We start from the raw sequence: 14,388 nt of genomic DNA on the forward strand, positions 1-14,388 counted from the left end.
ATGAGTGACGAAAAGCTGTTTCTTGTGCTATTACTGAGAGATTCAGGGCACCAAAACCTTTCTGCTTCACAGATTGGCTGTAGTGCAGATGGTAGAGCAGGTCACCTACTGATTGGAAGGTTGGTGGTTTGATTCCAGTCTGTGTGCCAAACACCCTTGAACAAAAAACTAACCCCAAGTTCCCCTCTGGTGTGCCCACCAGAGTGTGGATGGTAGATAGAAAGAGGTAGGCTGTATAAAGTGTTTTTTCTGAGTAGAAAAGTCCTTTTGGGAGGGGGGGATTCAAAGTTTTGGAATAACAATTTTCAAAGCCAAATCTTACATTTTCTAAAAGCTAAACTGCTGTTTTCTATGCTTCAGTGCTTCCCCAGCATTCCCATAAACACACACACTCTGGTGGATGCATCAGGGCTAACTCGAGGTTCAGTATTTTGCCCAAGAATATTTTGACACAGGGATCTGAGTAGACGGCCTGCTCTACCTCCTGAGCCACAGATGCCCCCACATCTATAACACATCAGGTACAGATTACATAGATTAGAGTACAACCACAGAGGCCTGTAATAAAGACACAATCACTTTGTCTCAGTACGTTCAACACATTTATTTGAGCAAATGTATCAAATTATTAGTTTCAGTTTTACATCAACAAAATAAAATTTTCACAGTATACACTTTGAAAAGAAAAAAAAAAAAAGGCAAAAAGAGGAAAAAAAGGAATTATACAGATGCCAAATTTTCAGGTTAACATCATCATCTGGCAAACTATTGTCTAGACAACAGATTTACAAGGGGAGCGGTCTGAATCATTCGCCCGTCAATCCAAGTTGAAGGAACAAAATGAAAGAGAAAAGGACAGATGGCAGCAATTCTTCCTCCTCAATGAGGCCAAAATCCAAAATCCAAACCAGCAAGTGGCTGAGAGTCCCTCTGAATGAGTTCAGTGTAGATCATAACAAGTCTGACAGGCTTCTGGGGTTTTAATCAGTGTTAGCACTCTTCACTCTTACCCAAAACCAAAAAACGTGGGAGCAAAACAAATCAGAGGAAAATTTCTGAAAAGGAGGAGCTGCTGTCAAAAACCATGGGACCATATGTGGCAACATTTCACTTAAGAGATCCAAGGAAAACTATAAATAATGAAATTACATAAAATATTACAATTATCAGTTTCAGAAGCTCACGTGACCCACTATAAAAAGGAGCCTATCATGTTAATTTATGGCACTAAAGAACAAGTAAATATGAAAAAATCCTCATTAGGTGCCGCTCAGCTTCTGGGAGCAATCATAGGGCAACGCTCCCCTCTACAGGCCAAGCGTTATCACTGCAGCGTTAAAGTATTCATTCACAGCCAGGATGGGACGAGCATACCATACCATAAACTTACATTCAACCCTTGTAAGTTTAGAAAAAAAGTATATGATAAATCAAAGAATTTTCAACAATGTAAGACCACATAGGAGTTAAATTTCAAAATGAAGACAAAGTGAAAAGCACCAAGTGCGTTGCAAATTATGCCTTTTCTGATTGTTTTTTTTTCCTGCTACTCAAAGACTCTTTACTTCTTCTCCTTCTTCTTGTCCTGAAAACAAAAACACAAACACGGACAGTTAGTTTGGTCGAGCTGCTGTTGTGAGTGCTGTAGTTATGTATTATGAAACAGAGTGTCTCACTTCAGCCTCAGGATATTGAGCCGCGCTGATCACACGGAAGATCCCGAATATTTTTAGTTACCCGTCTCCGAGTATCGTCATCACTCAGATACAATCAGACGTCCCAGTTTTAAATTACAGTTACAGCTACAAGTATGGCATTTATTTCTTCATTACATGATTTTCTTCATGAGTGCATGCGAGTTTATTAGACAGGTGTCTGGAGTATAAAGTGAAATGAAAACTGTCCAAGGTGTAGTTAACTAAAATTAAAAGTACCAAGTACCTTCTGTCTGAAGTTAAAATTAAGAATACTAAAAAAAAAAAAAAAAGCTTTAAAACAAACTTTTCCTGAAATTAAGACGTTAACACTACGAATGTTTAGATCTCTGTGACCCTGTTTGTGAAAATCCACAATGCTAAGTTTCAGTTTTCACTGTTTTTGTGGACCACTAATAAAATTTCCTGTCATTGTACTGTGGTGCTTTCTCAGATATCTCAAAACCTCAGCAAATGAAACCACAAATATTTGCATAGCTCAAATTCATGAGGGCCAAATAAGAAAATGTGCTCTTTGTGTGACTTTAGTGAACTGGCTTTTAGAACATCAGCATTTTTTTTTTAAATAAATATGAAACATATTTTATATTTCTGTTACTGTTAAGCATGAAAAGGCCAAAAAACAATAAGCCTTTTTATACTTCACTGGATTTCAGCTTGAAGTCAGTTTATGTTTAAGTTCTGTAGTAACAGCTCACAAAAATGGTCTTACAAATAAGTTTGTGAAACCAGCTGAGCAGTGATGATTTTAGTCAAGATGGAGACCATTTACATCAGTGAAGACTACACATTTGTTGCTCTAATGACTTTGTACAGCAGCAAGATGGTATATTTGGGACTGAGCCAAAACAACTAAAGTGCTTTTGTAGTTCTTTATAGCTTTAGAGTAATAGACTAGACCGTCAGGGAAACTCCCTTACGTATTTTTAACTGTTAAAATGTACACAAACAACTTTTGTTATTACAACAAGCCATCACTAGACATTCCTGGAAATGTTCAAAGACAGTATTTTGCAGTCATATAATATCAGTACCTTATCGTTCATGGCAAGGATGACCATCAGTTTCCTGAAGATGGTGATGAAATCAAGAAACAAGTCCACACAGTGCCTGAAAAATAAAAACAGATATTCAGAGGTGGTTTTTGAACTGTAAAAACATATTGGGCGTTTTCATACAGTATGCAGCTTTTCTAGGCCCAGACCGATCAATCAATCTTCAGCACTGAGTAGATCGATTGTGGCCTCATAACATGATATGGCGGTTTCTTGGTTGGAAAAGAAATCGCTCTGATGAACTGCAGGAAAACAGTTGGGGGGGACATTATCGCCATTATCAAGCTGAGGAAACTCCATCAATCTTTTGGAAAGTGAATGCAAAGCGAACACAAAGCAGCATTTTCAGCAGCGTGATTACACCCAAAGTCTTTGCAATGAGTCGAACTGGTCTAAATGTGAGCCAGGTGATTTACCAAGATGGATCAATAAAGCCAAAGCTTTGCCTTCCGGCTCAGCTCTTCACATTACACATCTGATCCATCAACAATCCAACAGCCCAGCTTAAAGTCCTGAAGATGGAGTACCTCAAATGACGTTTCTTCAAAACAGCTCCGTCAGCACAGCCAAAAAACAAACTCCACCCTCTCAGAGAGGGCTGTGGTCACAGTTAATCAGCCGCCACAGGCACAACTCTTGTCACTAAATATAACAGACTGTTCAACACACCAGTTACCCAAATAAGAGTTATGCTGTCTTTTATCAGAACTGGTCGTGGCCTCGGGGTCATCGTCAAATATACTGTTGTCTACTAACTGAGAATCTCCCTCTCTGCTACAGAAATCAGTCAGTTGAGATACAGTCAGACCGACTGAAGAACATCATCAAGTAGAACGAGCTGCCAGCTCGTCTGATAATACAATGTGGTGCATCAAATTACTTTTTTTGAGAACTGATGCTCAGTTGTATGGCTCACTGTGGGATGATGCATTTGCACAGCATTTGGTTATAGGGAAATGTAGGCCAGCAGATAAAGGGCTCATGGGAACTTTGCTAGCAGTGAGCACATTTCCTCACCAGACGTAGTCCTTGTCCCCATTTTCTGCTTTCTCGATGATGAGCTGAGTGTCAAACAGGACAAAGCCGCACATGATGAGCAGCCCCAGGTACATGTGTGCCTGTCAGAGAAGATGACGATGTTAAACGGCACATTTTCACTTACAGCTGATCAAACTTCTAGCAGAGGGTGGATGGCCCTGTTTGGTTCACTTACCTTAAACAGAACCATAGATCCAAAGAACATGTTCATCAGAGACATCAGGAACAGGAGGGAAAGGCCGGACATGAGTGTGCCTGAGGAGACAAAGTGGTTAGCTGGGCATCACTTTTCCTGGATAATGCTACCGCTAATGTCAGGGGTTTATGAATATATAAGAAAATTTTGAAAAATTGTATTTATTATTAATTTATTTATTTGGTTATTTAATATGATTAAGTAACTTAAACATCACACAGTTCCTAAACTTATACGGACCCTTTTACGATTCTGTTGAGCTTCAGATATAATTTAAAAGAAAAAGCAAATTGAACAAAAACAAAAATCAGGCGAGGGGGCGACTGCCTCATCTGGTAGAGTTTTAAGCCCAGATTAGGGTGTTTTGGGTGTAAAGCCTGTCTAAAACCTAGCTTATGCTCACTGTTGTCACTGTTGTACAATCATGTTAGTTTTTACTGCTAACAATACAGATGTACTGGAGCTCAGAGATTTCTGGATTATAGAGGTAAACGCTCCAACAGTTTGAAAAGAATGGAAAGCTGAAACTGGCCCAGGTGAGAAATCTAGAGACAAACACACCTACAAGATTTCTGTAAGTCAGGGGTGTCAAACTCAAATACACAGTGGGCCAAAATTCAAAACTGGAACAAAGTCGCGGGCTAACGCTAATATTTATTGAAAAAAAAAAAATCTTCCTCTAGATATAAGAATGAATCTTTTCTTATGGACTCAAACAAGTTTTGCTGAAAAACTGAATATGGAACAAGCAAAGCTTAATACTAAACAATATATATTAACTGTATAATACCAGTAGGCCAGCTCTAATAGTAATTTGGTATGGCTTCGCGGGCCAAATGTACTTAGGCTGCGGGCCAAATTTGGCCCGCGGGCCAGAGTTTGACACCTATGCTGTAAGTGAACCTGTAAGTTTTATCAGCTCCAGACAGACTTTCTTATTGCACTTTTACTCACTTTGGTTTCAGCTGCACTGACGAGTGAGTGAATTTGTGCTCTTAGGGAAAGTTCACTGCTGCCAAAACTGAACTGAGATTAAAGCCATGTCCACACTAATACGTTTTAGCTTGAAAACACATCTTTTTCTCTCCGTTTTGGCCTCCCGTCCACACTGAGACGGTGTTTTGGGTCAAGGAAAACGGAGCGTTTTGAAAACGCCGTTTTCACGTCACAGTGTTGACAGCAAACCCGGAGCCTTTTCGAAAACGATGACACATTTTAGTCATGTGATGCAGTCATGTGACCAATTAAACTAAGATAGCGGAGGGCATTACACAGCAGTTGTTTTGTTTGCTCTCAATTGTGACAGCCGCATTAAAGATTAATATCAGTTTGCACATGCTCCACATAGCTTTTCTTCAAATTCTTTAATTCTCACTCGCTTTTGCAACTTTGCACCTTTGTGTTACTCGCAGCAACAACACCTCATTGTTAGTCCATTTTAAAAACTCGGTGCTTTTCCTTAACATTTTGCCACGATGTTTCAAAGAGCCGGAAAGTAAATAAACGGCAGACAGAAATAGGGCAGTACTTGCGCAGTACTCTAACGTAAGCATTTTTGGCCGTTTCAATGTGGATGAACAACTCTGTGAAAACAAATTAAAACAATAGTGTGGACGCGGAGCGTTTTCAGACGTATACAACGTTTTCAAATTTATCTGGGCTAGTGTAGACATAGCCTAAAACTGTAATAGATTTAGGCTGGGTTGATTGCTTTTATTTCCCTGACTGCTCAGTCCGTCAGTTTTGTCACTTTAACAATTTGGTGTATTTTAAAATAATGCAAATGGTGTTCTTAGGGGGGTGGAGGATGGGGGGGGGAGAGTAAACTGGAGATCTTGTACAAAGGTTTTTCCAGATCAGGGCAGCGAATATCATTTGAGGGGTTTCATTTGTATTTAATTGGCTGATTTAAAAATAAATAAATAGATAAATAAATACAATTTTTAGAGGGTATTTAGCAGTAATGAGAAGAAGGTATGCCAGGAATATATAAGCACCGTTTCTGCCTGAACTCATTCAGTAGCTACCAGGTATAGAGTTTGTGGATTTTATATCATCTAGTATTTGTTTAAACTTTCTAATATCAGATGACTAAATATAAAAAAAATTAAATAAAACCACCTAAAATGATAGTTGTATTTTTTGTGCTTTGGTTTTGCTTTTTTTATTATTTCTCAAGTATATTTGTGAATATTAAAAAACAAAAATCTTTCACTGGGCTGTTTTTAACTCGAATACTTAAACTTGTGAATTAATTTGTGACTAAATGAAACATACAGAGGGGTCTTTTTTTTAATCTGTTTTTGGATCCACAAACTACAGCGTGAACCCTGAGTTTACAATAATTATAATCTGTCTTATGGACAAAAACTGATGTAAACTGTCTTAGTTATGGGTGGCAGATAGCACAATTACCTCCAAGGAACAGGTAGGTCCTGCGTTTGGCGTAGAGGGCGCTGAGAGTGAAGCAGATGAAAATCACAGAGGTTCCCATGAAGGCAGTCACAATGATACTGAGGAGAAGAATACCAGGACAAATAAATAATATGTTCTTTATTGACTCTTTGGTTTGCTTAGAGCTGCATAAAGAGGTTCAGATTTATGTGACTAACTTTCACTCACTGAGCTGTTAGCAGACAAAGTTTAATCTGTCACTTACCTCGGATTGACAGAGATGACAAAGTCCAGTGTGGGTCCAAGGCCAACACCTGGTGAGTAAACACTGTGTTAGGCTTTTGCATAATTACAGACCATTCACCTCTGAGCACACAAACAGTAACACATTGTGAACTTACCTGTGAGGAAGGCAAATCCTGCGAGGATAGCCAGTCTCTTCTTCTCTGTCTCAGGGTTGTGGGGGGTCATGGCAAGCCAGAACATCAACCCCAGGGATCCAAGCACAGACAGCACACCACCCTAAAAAACAGGGGTACAGGGTAAACACAGGTACCAGTACTGTGGCCAAGACAATACATTATTTTAAAAAAAGCTACAAGGTGTTAATAAACTACTTATATAAAAATTCAGATTCAAATTACAGACATGTATTTTGACCCATTGTACGAGCATTATCTGAAATGCACCTGCAGAGTTGTGATGCGCAATAAATGCTTCTGTTATGGCCATTTGCTCTATGGTGTCTCTTCATGTGTGCATGATTTTCTTTCATGGTTATTGCCAGTGTCTGTGAAGGTTCTCAGTCATCCAGGTCATCGTAGTCAAAGGAGCTTGCAAAGAAAAGCGTCTGGACTTCTTTATTGCCAGTGGTTTTAAATGTCTGTGCTCCTTCCAATTTGTCACCTACGTCTTTCAGTCTTTACGTCCAAGTCTTGCTACCAAATAACTACAGAGACACTTACCTCTTTTAATTTAGATTTGACTTTTGACTCCCAGTAATAACTTTTAAAATTGGCTGTCCCAATTAACTTAAATAGTGGCTTAAAAGCCCTGCTCAGACTTAATCTAAGATGGCTGATGAATGGTGAGACTCCCCCCCCCCCCCATTTTCTTCTAAAAGCTGTTGTTGTTATCACATCAAACATGGGATAGAGGTGACTAAGCTTCAAAGTATGTGCTGAGTGGCTTAGTGGTGATAATGCTCACTGTAAATGACCATCGATGACCTTCTATACTTCACAAAGAGGAAAAAAAACCAAAAAACCCCACAACAACAAAAAACAAATACAACCAAGGTTTCTCACAGTATTTAAACCTTAAGGGGAGAAAAAAAAATCTGTTAGACAGTAAATACCACCTGTTGTTTACACCATCATCTACAGCAGCACATGATGGTGTAAACAACCATAATCTGCTACCGTGAGAATAAGGTCAGGATCAAGGTTATTATAGTTAAATCAAGCTTTAAGAAGTATTTTAGGTAACTGAACTGGAATAAAAACCTGATAAAAAACAAACAAAGACTATTATGTTCTTACTGACTTAATAAAACAAATATAAAGGAAATTTCTTTAGTCTTAGTATTTGTCACTTTGAGAAGCCTTGTCTACCTATTGAGACTTTTAAAATGTGATCTGTTTGTCCTGTTTTATTCATTCTGAAGCTATAAAATCTTCCCCTTGACAAACACAATCGAAAGTAAAACTTTTCGAACATTAAAAACAAAACCGAAACTGTCAAACTTACTCTGGAAACTACCTGAATTTCAAATGTAATGGAAAAAAAACAAAAAACAAACCAAATCAAAACAAAGAAAGAGCAGAACAAAATCGTATTAGTAGAAAACTACATCTCAAACAAGCCACCTCAGCAGCAGACTTGCTGAAGAAAAGCTGTTAGTATTTGGTGTTATTCTGTCCAGTAAAAACACTACACAACACAAGTGAGTACATCTCTGTGCAATAATCAGTTAAATGACAGACTGGTTGAAACTGCATCAAAACTTGGGAAGTTACTTGTAAAGTTAAATGAATAATCAAAAACAAAGATGTCATGCTCAACATGTCTGGTATGTTAGTTGTACATATTGTAGTTGTGTACTGTGACTTGGAGGGCATAAAAATATGTGGAACAACCAGTAATGTGGGCTATTCTTGGTCATGCTGTGGACAGAAGACATAATAGCGAAAGAACTTTTTCGCGAAGTGAAACCAAGTGTTTAAACAATGAAAACTGTCCACTGCAGCCACTGTTTGTCTTTTTAAATTGGCCCACTTATTTACTTTATGTCTGATGTCCCCCCCCCCCCAAACATCCTCTTTGTGTTGAACTGTGCCTCCTCTTTCCTGCTCAAACCACCCAATCAGCTGGCTTTTTGGGCTCCATAGTATCTGAGCAGGCTGGATTTCCATAACTTTCCCTCAGGTCTGCCAAAAACAATGCAAACGCAGGCCTTTTGGTCACATTTACTTTCCTTGTGAAAATTTGTTTTGCAACACGAATTCACAAAATAAGGGAATGGAAATGGGGGGGAAATCACTGCAATCATGTGCTCTTAATAGCAGTGGCTTCAATTCCTCACCTCACCTGGGACCCAGCTACTTTGCATTGTCAGTGGTTATTTTGCCTGTGGCTGCTTGAAGCCGCTTCCTGTGTGAGCGTGGGTACAAGACGTGAAGACGTGCCTGTTATAAATGACAAACATGGCCTGAGTCGTACCTGAGATCTTACTCATTTTCATGAGACTGCCACGCCTATTTTTCTTTTTTACTGACTGATGATTGTTTTGACAGATTTAGGTTTGTGAACCAAGCAGTAATGCAAAAACTAAAATACAGATTTATATACTTCCAAATACTTCTTTTATAGTTCTATAAAAAGAATTACTTACTCAGTTGAGGGAACTGAATTTCCTCTCTGATGGACTATTGAAACATCTTCACTGCATTTAAACCAGTTTGATGCCAGAACATAAATATTTGTAACTTTCTGTTACGCCAACATCAGTACCTATCATGAGCCGCTTTTTTTTGATGAAGGAAAGACTCATCACGCAAAGTCATCCAACACCACTCGATGATCCAGGGTGAAGGGAGAGACACACTACACTGGAAATACAGGCTTCAAAATAGGCTACACCTATGATTACTTCACACAAGTTAGAAAATGTTGATTATTGAAACACAACTCACTGAAAATCATGGGCTCAATCAGCCTTAATGAATAAATATGATTATGAAATAGGTTGTTCCAGAGCTTTCTAGGTTTGGACACATGGGCTGTCTGCATCACAGCTCCACATGTGAAAGAACTTTGAGGAATTGAAACTTGATTGCAAGCTCTTCATAAAAGAGGAAAAGGGGACACATGAAGTTCTGTTAACAACTAGAAATCAGTCAGAACATAGCTGAAGCAGTAATCACAAAGTACAGAATAGGCCACTAGTCGAGCTCGGATGTCTTTCCTACTACCACAATGTCACTGACCGAGTGCTTGCACAATCTGACCCTTGTGCTTCAGGCTTGGCAGGAGGATTATCAGAGGGAGAAAAACACTTTCTATGACAGAGCATGAAAGTGACTGCATAATGTTATTCTCTTCAGATCAGCGGTCCCCAACCCATCTTTTTGTACCGATACTGGTTTTATTTTGCTGTATTTATCCACAACACCTTAAAGGCCGGTCCGTGAAAATGTTGTCGGACATAAACCGGTCCATGGCGCAAAAAAAGGTTGGTGACCGCTGCTTTAGATGACATCCAAGAATTTAAAAAATGCAATGAATATAAAAAGAAGCCTGAGGAGTATTGGAAAAGTCTGGATTTATGGATGGTTACAGGTATGCCTGTTAGGAATACCAAAAATACTGGGTGACAACTTGCCTGCCTGGCTGCAGACAACTAACAGAGGAAGTAGACTGTAGCAGAATGGACACATGTTACCTCACTCAAATCCAGTAGCAAACACCTTTGGGGTGTTTTAAAGAGAAACAGAGGACAAAAAAAAGAGCTTAAAATGTGCCCGAAGAACAGCAGAACATCCCCAGAGAAATTTGTGCAACAAATTTTGAGCTTGTCATCAATAATAATAATAATAATAATAATAATAATAATAATCACATGAAATAAATAAATATCAGTAATGAAAGTTTAGCTGGTCTTTGTTGGACTAACTTCCCACCTTAGCTGTGTGACTGTGTTTGATTTAGGGTCACTGTGGAGATCAGCATCCATATAATGAAGTGCTGCAGACCTTTATAAGGCAACATTTATAAAATAAAATATTTAGAAAATAAAAGTGCTGTCAGTACTAGGACTACTTTTTTTCCTTTGTTTTACATAAAGACAGAGTACCCTTCTATTTAGCTGTAACCAAATATATTTTTTATTAATCTGACATGTAAAAGATATTGCATAGTGATATACTGAATATCTGAGATTGATAGTTTCAGATCCTAGATAGGTACAATTTATGTTAATTATATTAGCATAGGAGGATAAAACAAACTTTCCTGTAGGAGACCATCTACAGGTACATGTACAGCTAGGCCAAGCGGCATCTCGTTATGCTTACCTGAAAGAGGCGTGTGACGACATGGACATAGGAGCCGGCAGCGGCCACAAACATACAAACTGCCAAGCTTGAGTACACATTCTTCAAGTGCACCTGGGTGGAATGAGATCTGCAGGAAGAGGGATAATACATGAACGAGGCATTAGTGATGAAAGGGCAAGTTAAAAAGCAGACCATGACGACCGTTTCATTACCACATAAATTGTTTACGTACATTTGGGAGAACTTGAAGAGGGCATCAATGTTGATGCTGCGGTCAAACACGTTCATGGTGAAATCAGGGACTGAGATCTGATGAGACTTCTGATGAAACGCTGTCTTCTCTTAACAGATATGAACGTAAATTAAACTTCTGCTCCACTTAAAACAGTAAGAGTAAAAACTCCTCTATCATGATGACTGTAAGCCTGGAGCAGGTAGTACAAGTGCAACCATTTGTTAATGATTAGTGGAAAGAAACTGGGTATATCTTTGCAGTTTTCTCTGAATGTTTAAATAGTAACGGTGATTACTGATGCCACTAACACTTGCAGCCAAAATATTCACCAAGTGTGCCAAACCCTTCTCCTCTTTACACTCAGTTTCTAATTTTATAACACAACTTACTTCTTCACACTCAGACACAGCACCCCAGTACTTTTCTCGCTGCCTACAACAAGGCAACACAGCATGCAATGTGTTATTCCGAAACCTGTAAGGATTGGGAGAGTTAGCTCAATTGTGTAGGTGCACTTTTGTTTTTGAGGAGATTAAGAATGCATGTACTAAGATCAGTTTTAAAGGTATTTTTATGCGCAGAATACCACACTTTGTTCTTCTTTTAATTAAAAACTTGAATGTAATCTTCTTGGGCCTTCATACACAAAACTACTACTACACCGTAAAAGCACAAGAATGCCAACAATTGTGCACTCTTGTTTAAATGACTACATAATTTTAATATTTCTAAATAATGTGACTCACATGGGTATTTATCCATTATTATTTCAGTTGTGATACTGTGTTACATTTTTTATTCATAATTATGATCAGTTTATTGGATAAAGTACATTTTGGTCTCAGATTTTAATGCATTTTATCCATCCTTTCCTTATGTCATGCATTTCCCAAGTTTCACTTGATGTACTCTTACTGCATTTACAGGCTACTGTAAATGTTATTTTGCAGTAACCTACATGAATGGTGCAATCAGTCTAACTGTAACTGTGGTGTATGGGGCACAGATATGCTAAAAAAGCTGAGATAGCTAAACTGCAGCACATCAGTTTCATGCTCTGTGTAGGAACTGTGTTAAAGTGCATCACACCTATCAAGTAAAATTACATTTAAAAATGTTAAAACTGTCAAACTGTGCAGTGTATAGGACACATGACAAAAACCTGATCAGTCTCAAAACAAAGTGAGAGATATGTGTTGTGTACAATTTCTCTTACTTTTCTTAAAAAAAAAATACTTCAGATATCCATATTTATATTTTCTTCTAGTAGTTTTAGTAGTTATAAGTTTAATTTGCTAAACTAAGGTTTTGTGAAGATCCTTTAAAATTAAAAAGCACCTCAGAATATTGCTTTATGTTTACATTCTCATACCCTTAAGTTCGTGTGTTTTCTCTCTCTTTAGCAATGCACAATCAGTATAAGATAGCACAGCACAACATTCTTAAATTAAGCTTACCCTAACTTTTTGAACCAACAAATTAGCATTTTTAAATATTGCCAACTTATTGAGTTTAAAACTTAATATCTGGTTGCTTGCATGTAATGCACTGGTGCAAAAGCATAATTATTTCAGTTTCACAAAAGTAATTTGCTTTTTGAAAAGAGCTGTGTATCGTGAAGCTGTTGTCGGTGTCTAAAGTTGTAGAGAAACAACTCAAAGTTTTAATGAAAGTGACTGAGCAACTCAGAGTGAGGTATGTACCTTTACATTGCAGCAATTTCAACAGCTATACAAGCGTCTCACACTAAAATTTCATACATAGGGCGATTTCGTTATCACTATAACATGAATAGTAACATTAGAACAATGACAAGGGCCTTTCTACGAACCCCATACTCTTTATTTTCCAGCAAATCTAAACCTTTAATTTAGCAACTGGGAGTCTAAGCTATGAAAATAATGTGATTCTTACTTTCATTATTAAGGAAATTCACACAGAAGATTAGAAGTGCGTAGTCTACTTTGATGAAGTTACACAACAGGTTAGCTTTAAATGTCAAGCTTTATGCCATAACTAGCACACAAACATGCTAACAACCTGTTTAGTAGTCGCCATGCCTCCGATTCGGGAAGCATGGTGACTGCTTGAACTACTTATTCTTACAGAAATACGAGAATAAGCCATTCGACACGATAGCTGAGCACCAGACAGCCAAAAAGCAGACGCCTGGGAATGTATTAATAGCTAACGCTGCTAGCCAGTACCCATCAAATAACAAGAAGCCTGGCGAGCTAACGACACAGTTCGACGTCTCCCTTCTTTCTTCGGTTATTTTCAGCCCCAGTTAACACGACAAAACGATAAGCACAAAACGGTTGCATTTGTACCTGCATATTACTTACCTCTCTGTTACGAGCTGTTTCCTTTTCTCTGCTTTACAGTTAAGTTTTTTTCTAAAACAAAACCGTACGTGTCAGCCTGCTGATGTCACCATGGAAACGCCCAGAAGATTGTAGTCCAGTCACGCGCAGCGAGGTCGAAAGTACGACATATCACCGGCTATCTAATGCGATTTAATGAGCCAACTAGCTGTTTGTAATTATGAATTCTTTTTTTCAAAAACATTAAACGTTACAAGTTATTTTCTCTTCACTTTCGAATAACATTTATATTATGCTGCACTGCCTGGTTTGTCATCGAAGAATGTCACCGGTGCACCTAAAATGGCCGACACAAAATGTAACTGATATCATCAGCAAAGCGTCTTTAGTGCTGTAAAAACAACGTTTGTTTGATCACAAAATAAACGCTGTAAAGAAACCACTTAACCGTCTCAACGGTTTCTAATCAAACCGAAATAAGGAGGATATAAGAGTGTAAATATAAGTTCGATGATATGACCGAGATATCAGTCATGACGAATGGTGCAACTGCATGCAACATGTGAAATATTTTCACTTATGTTTTAGTCATTATACCAAAAGTAGCCTATGCAATAATAGTTTATAATGACAAAAATATAGCACTTTGTATTGTATAAGTTACTTAGTTGTTAAGCTCTGCAAAAGAAAAGAAAAATGTGCAAAAAATGTGTTTCTTTATGGTTACATCTTAAATATTTATTAAATTTAATACTTGAAGTAGCTTCCACTAAACATTAATTTTGGTCAATGAAATGTTTCGACGTGTAAATTAGTTCCCAATTAAGCTTTAAATTCTTTCTTTCGCTTTATCCATTTAAGAAAAATCCTAAATT

At 38.0% G+C, this 14,388-nt stretch overlaps 1 protein-coding gene across 3 annotated transcripts; it reads right to left on the reverse strand.

Annotated features, from left to right (window-relative positions):
- Positions 1–589: 589 nt before the first annotated feature.
- tmbim6 (transmembrane BAX inhibitor motif containing 6) lies at positions 590–13,829 on the reverse strand. Of its 3 annotated transcripts, XM_012921611.5 has the most exons (11): positions 13,535–13,829; positions 11,579–11,663; positions 11,187–11,295; positions 10,973–11,081; positions 6,800–6,920; positions 6,664–6,712; positions 6,420–6,517; positions 3,984–4,063; positions 3,788–3,888; positions 2,750–2,825; positions 590–1,585 (listed from the first exon to the last, which is right to left on the reverse strand). In XM_012921611.5, exons 3-11 carry the CDS (start codon positions 11,240–11,242, stop codon positions 1,562–1,564), a joined length of 714 nt encoding a protein of 237 aa, XP_012777065.1. In that variant the 5' UTR covers positions 11,243–11,295; positions 11,579–11,663; positions 13,535–13,829; the 3' UTR covers positions 590–1,561. The 3 variants fall into 3 exon arrangements, with proteins under 3 accessions (XP_012777065.1, XP_076734093.1, XP_004560320.1); XM_076877978.1 differs by lacking the exon at positions 11,579–11,663 and having other exon boundaries at positions 11,187–11,290; XM_004560263.6 differs by lacking the exon at positions 11,579–11,663 and having other exon boundaries at positions 13,535–13,828.
- Positions 13,830–14,388: the final 559 nt, after the last annotated feature.

The sequence above is a fragment of the Maylandia zebra genome, linkage group LG20 (genome assembly GCF_041146795.1).
Source record: "Maylandia zebra isolate NMK-2024a linkage group LG20, Mzebra_GT3a, whole genome shotgun sequence".
Classification (NCBI taxonomy): Eukaryota; Metazoa; Chordata; class Actinopteri; order Cichliformes; family Cichlidae; genus Maylandia; species Maylandia zebra.

Excerpts from the sequence above, each read along its gene's own strand:
- tmbim6 (XM_076877978.1), bottom strand. The coding sequence starts at position 11,242 with ATGAACGTGTTTGACCGCAGCATCAACATTGATGCCCTCTTCAAGTTC. Across the intron at positions 11,082-11,186 it reads CTCTTCAAGTTCTCCCAAAT|ATCTCATTCCACCCAGGTGC; the intron begins GTACGTAAACAA and ends CTCTTCCTGCAG. Across the intron at positions 2,826-3,787 it reads GGGGACAAGGACTACGTCTG|GCACTGTGTGGACTTGTTTC; the intron begins GTGAGGAAATGT and ends TTTATTTTTCAG.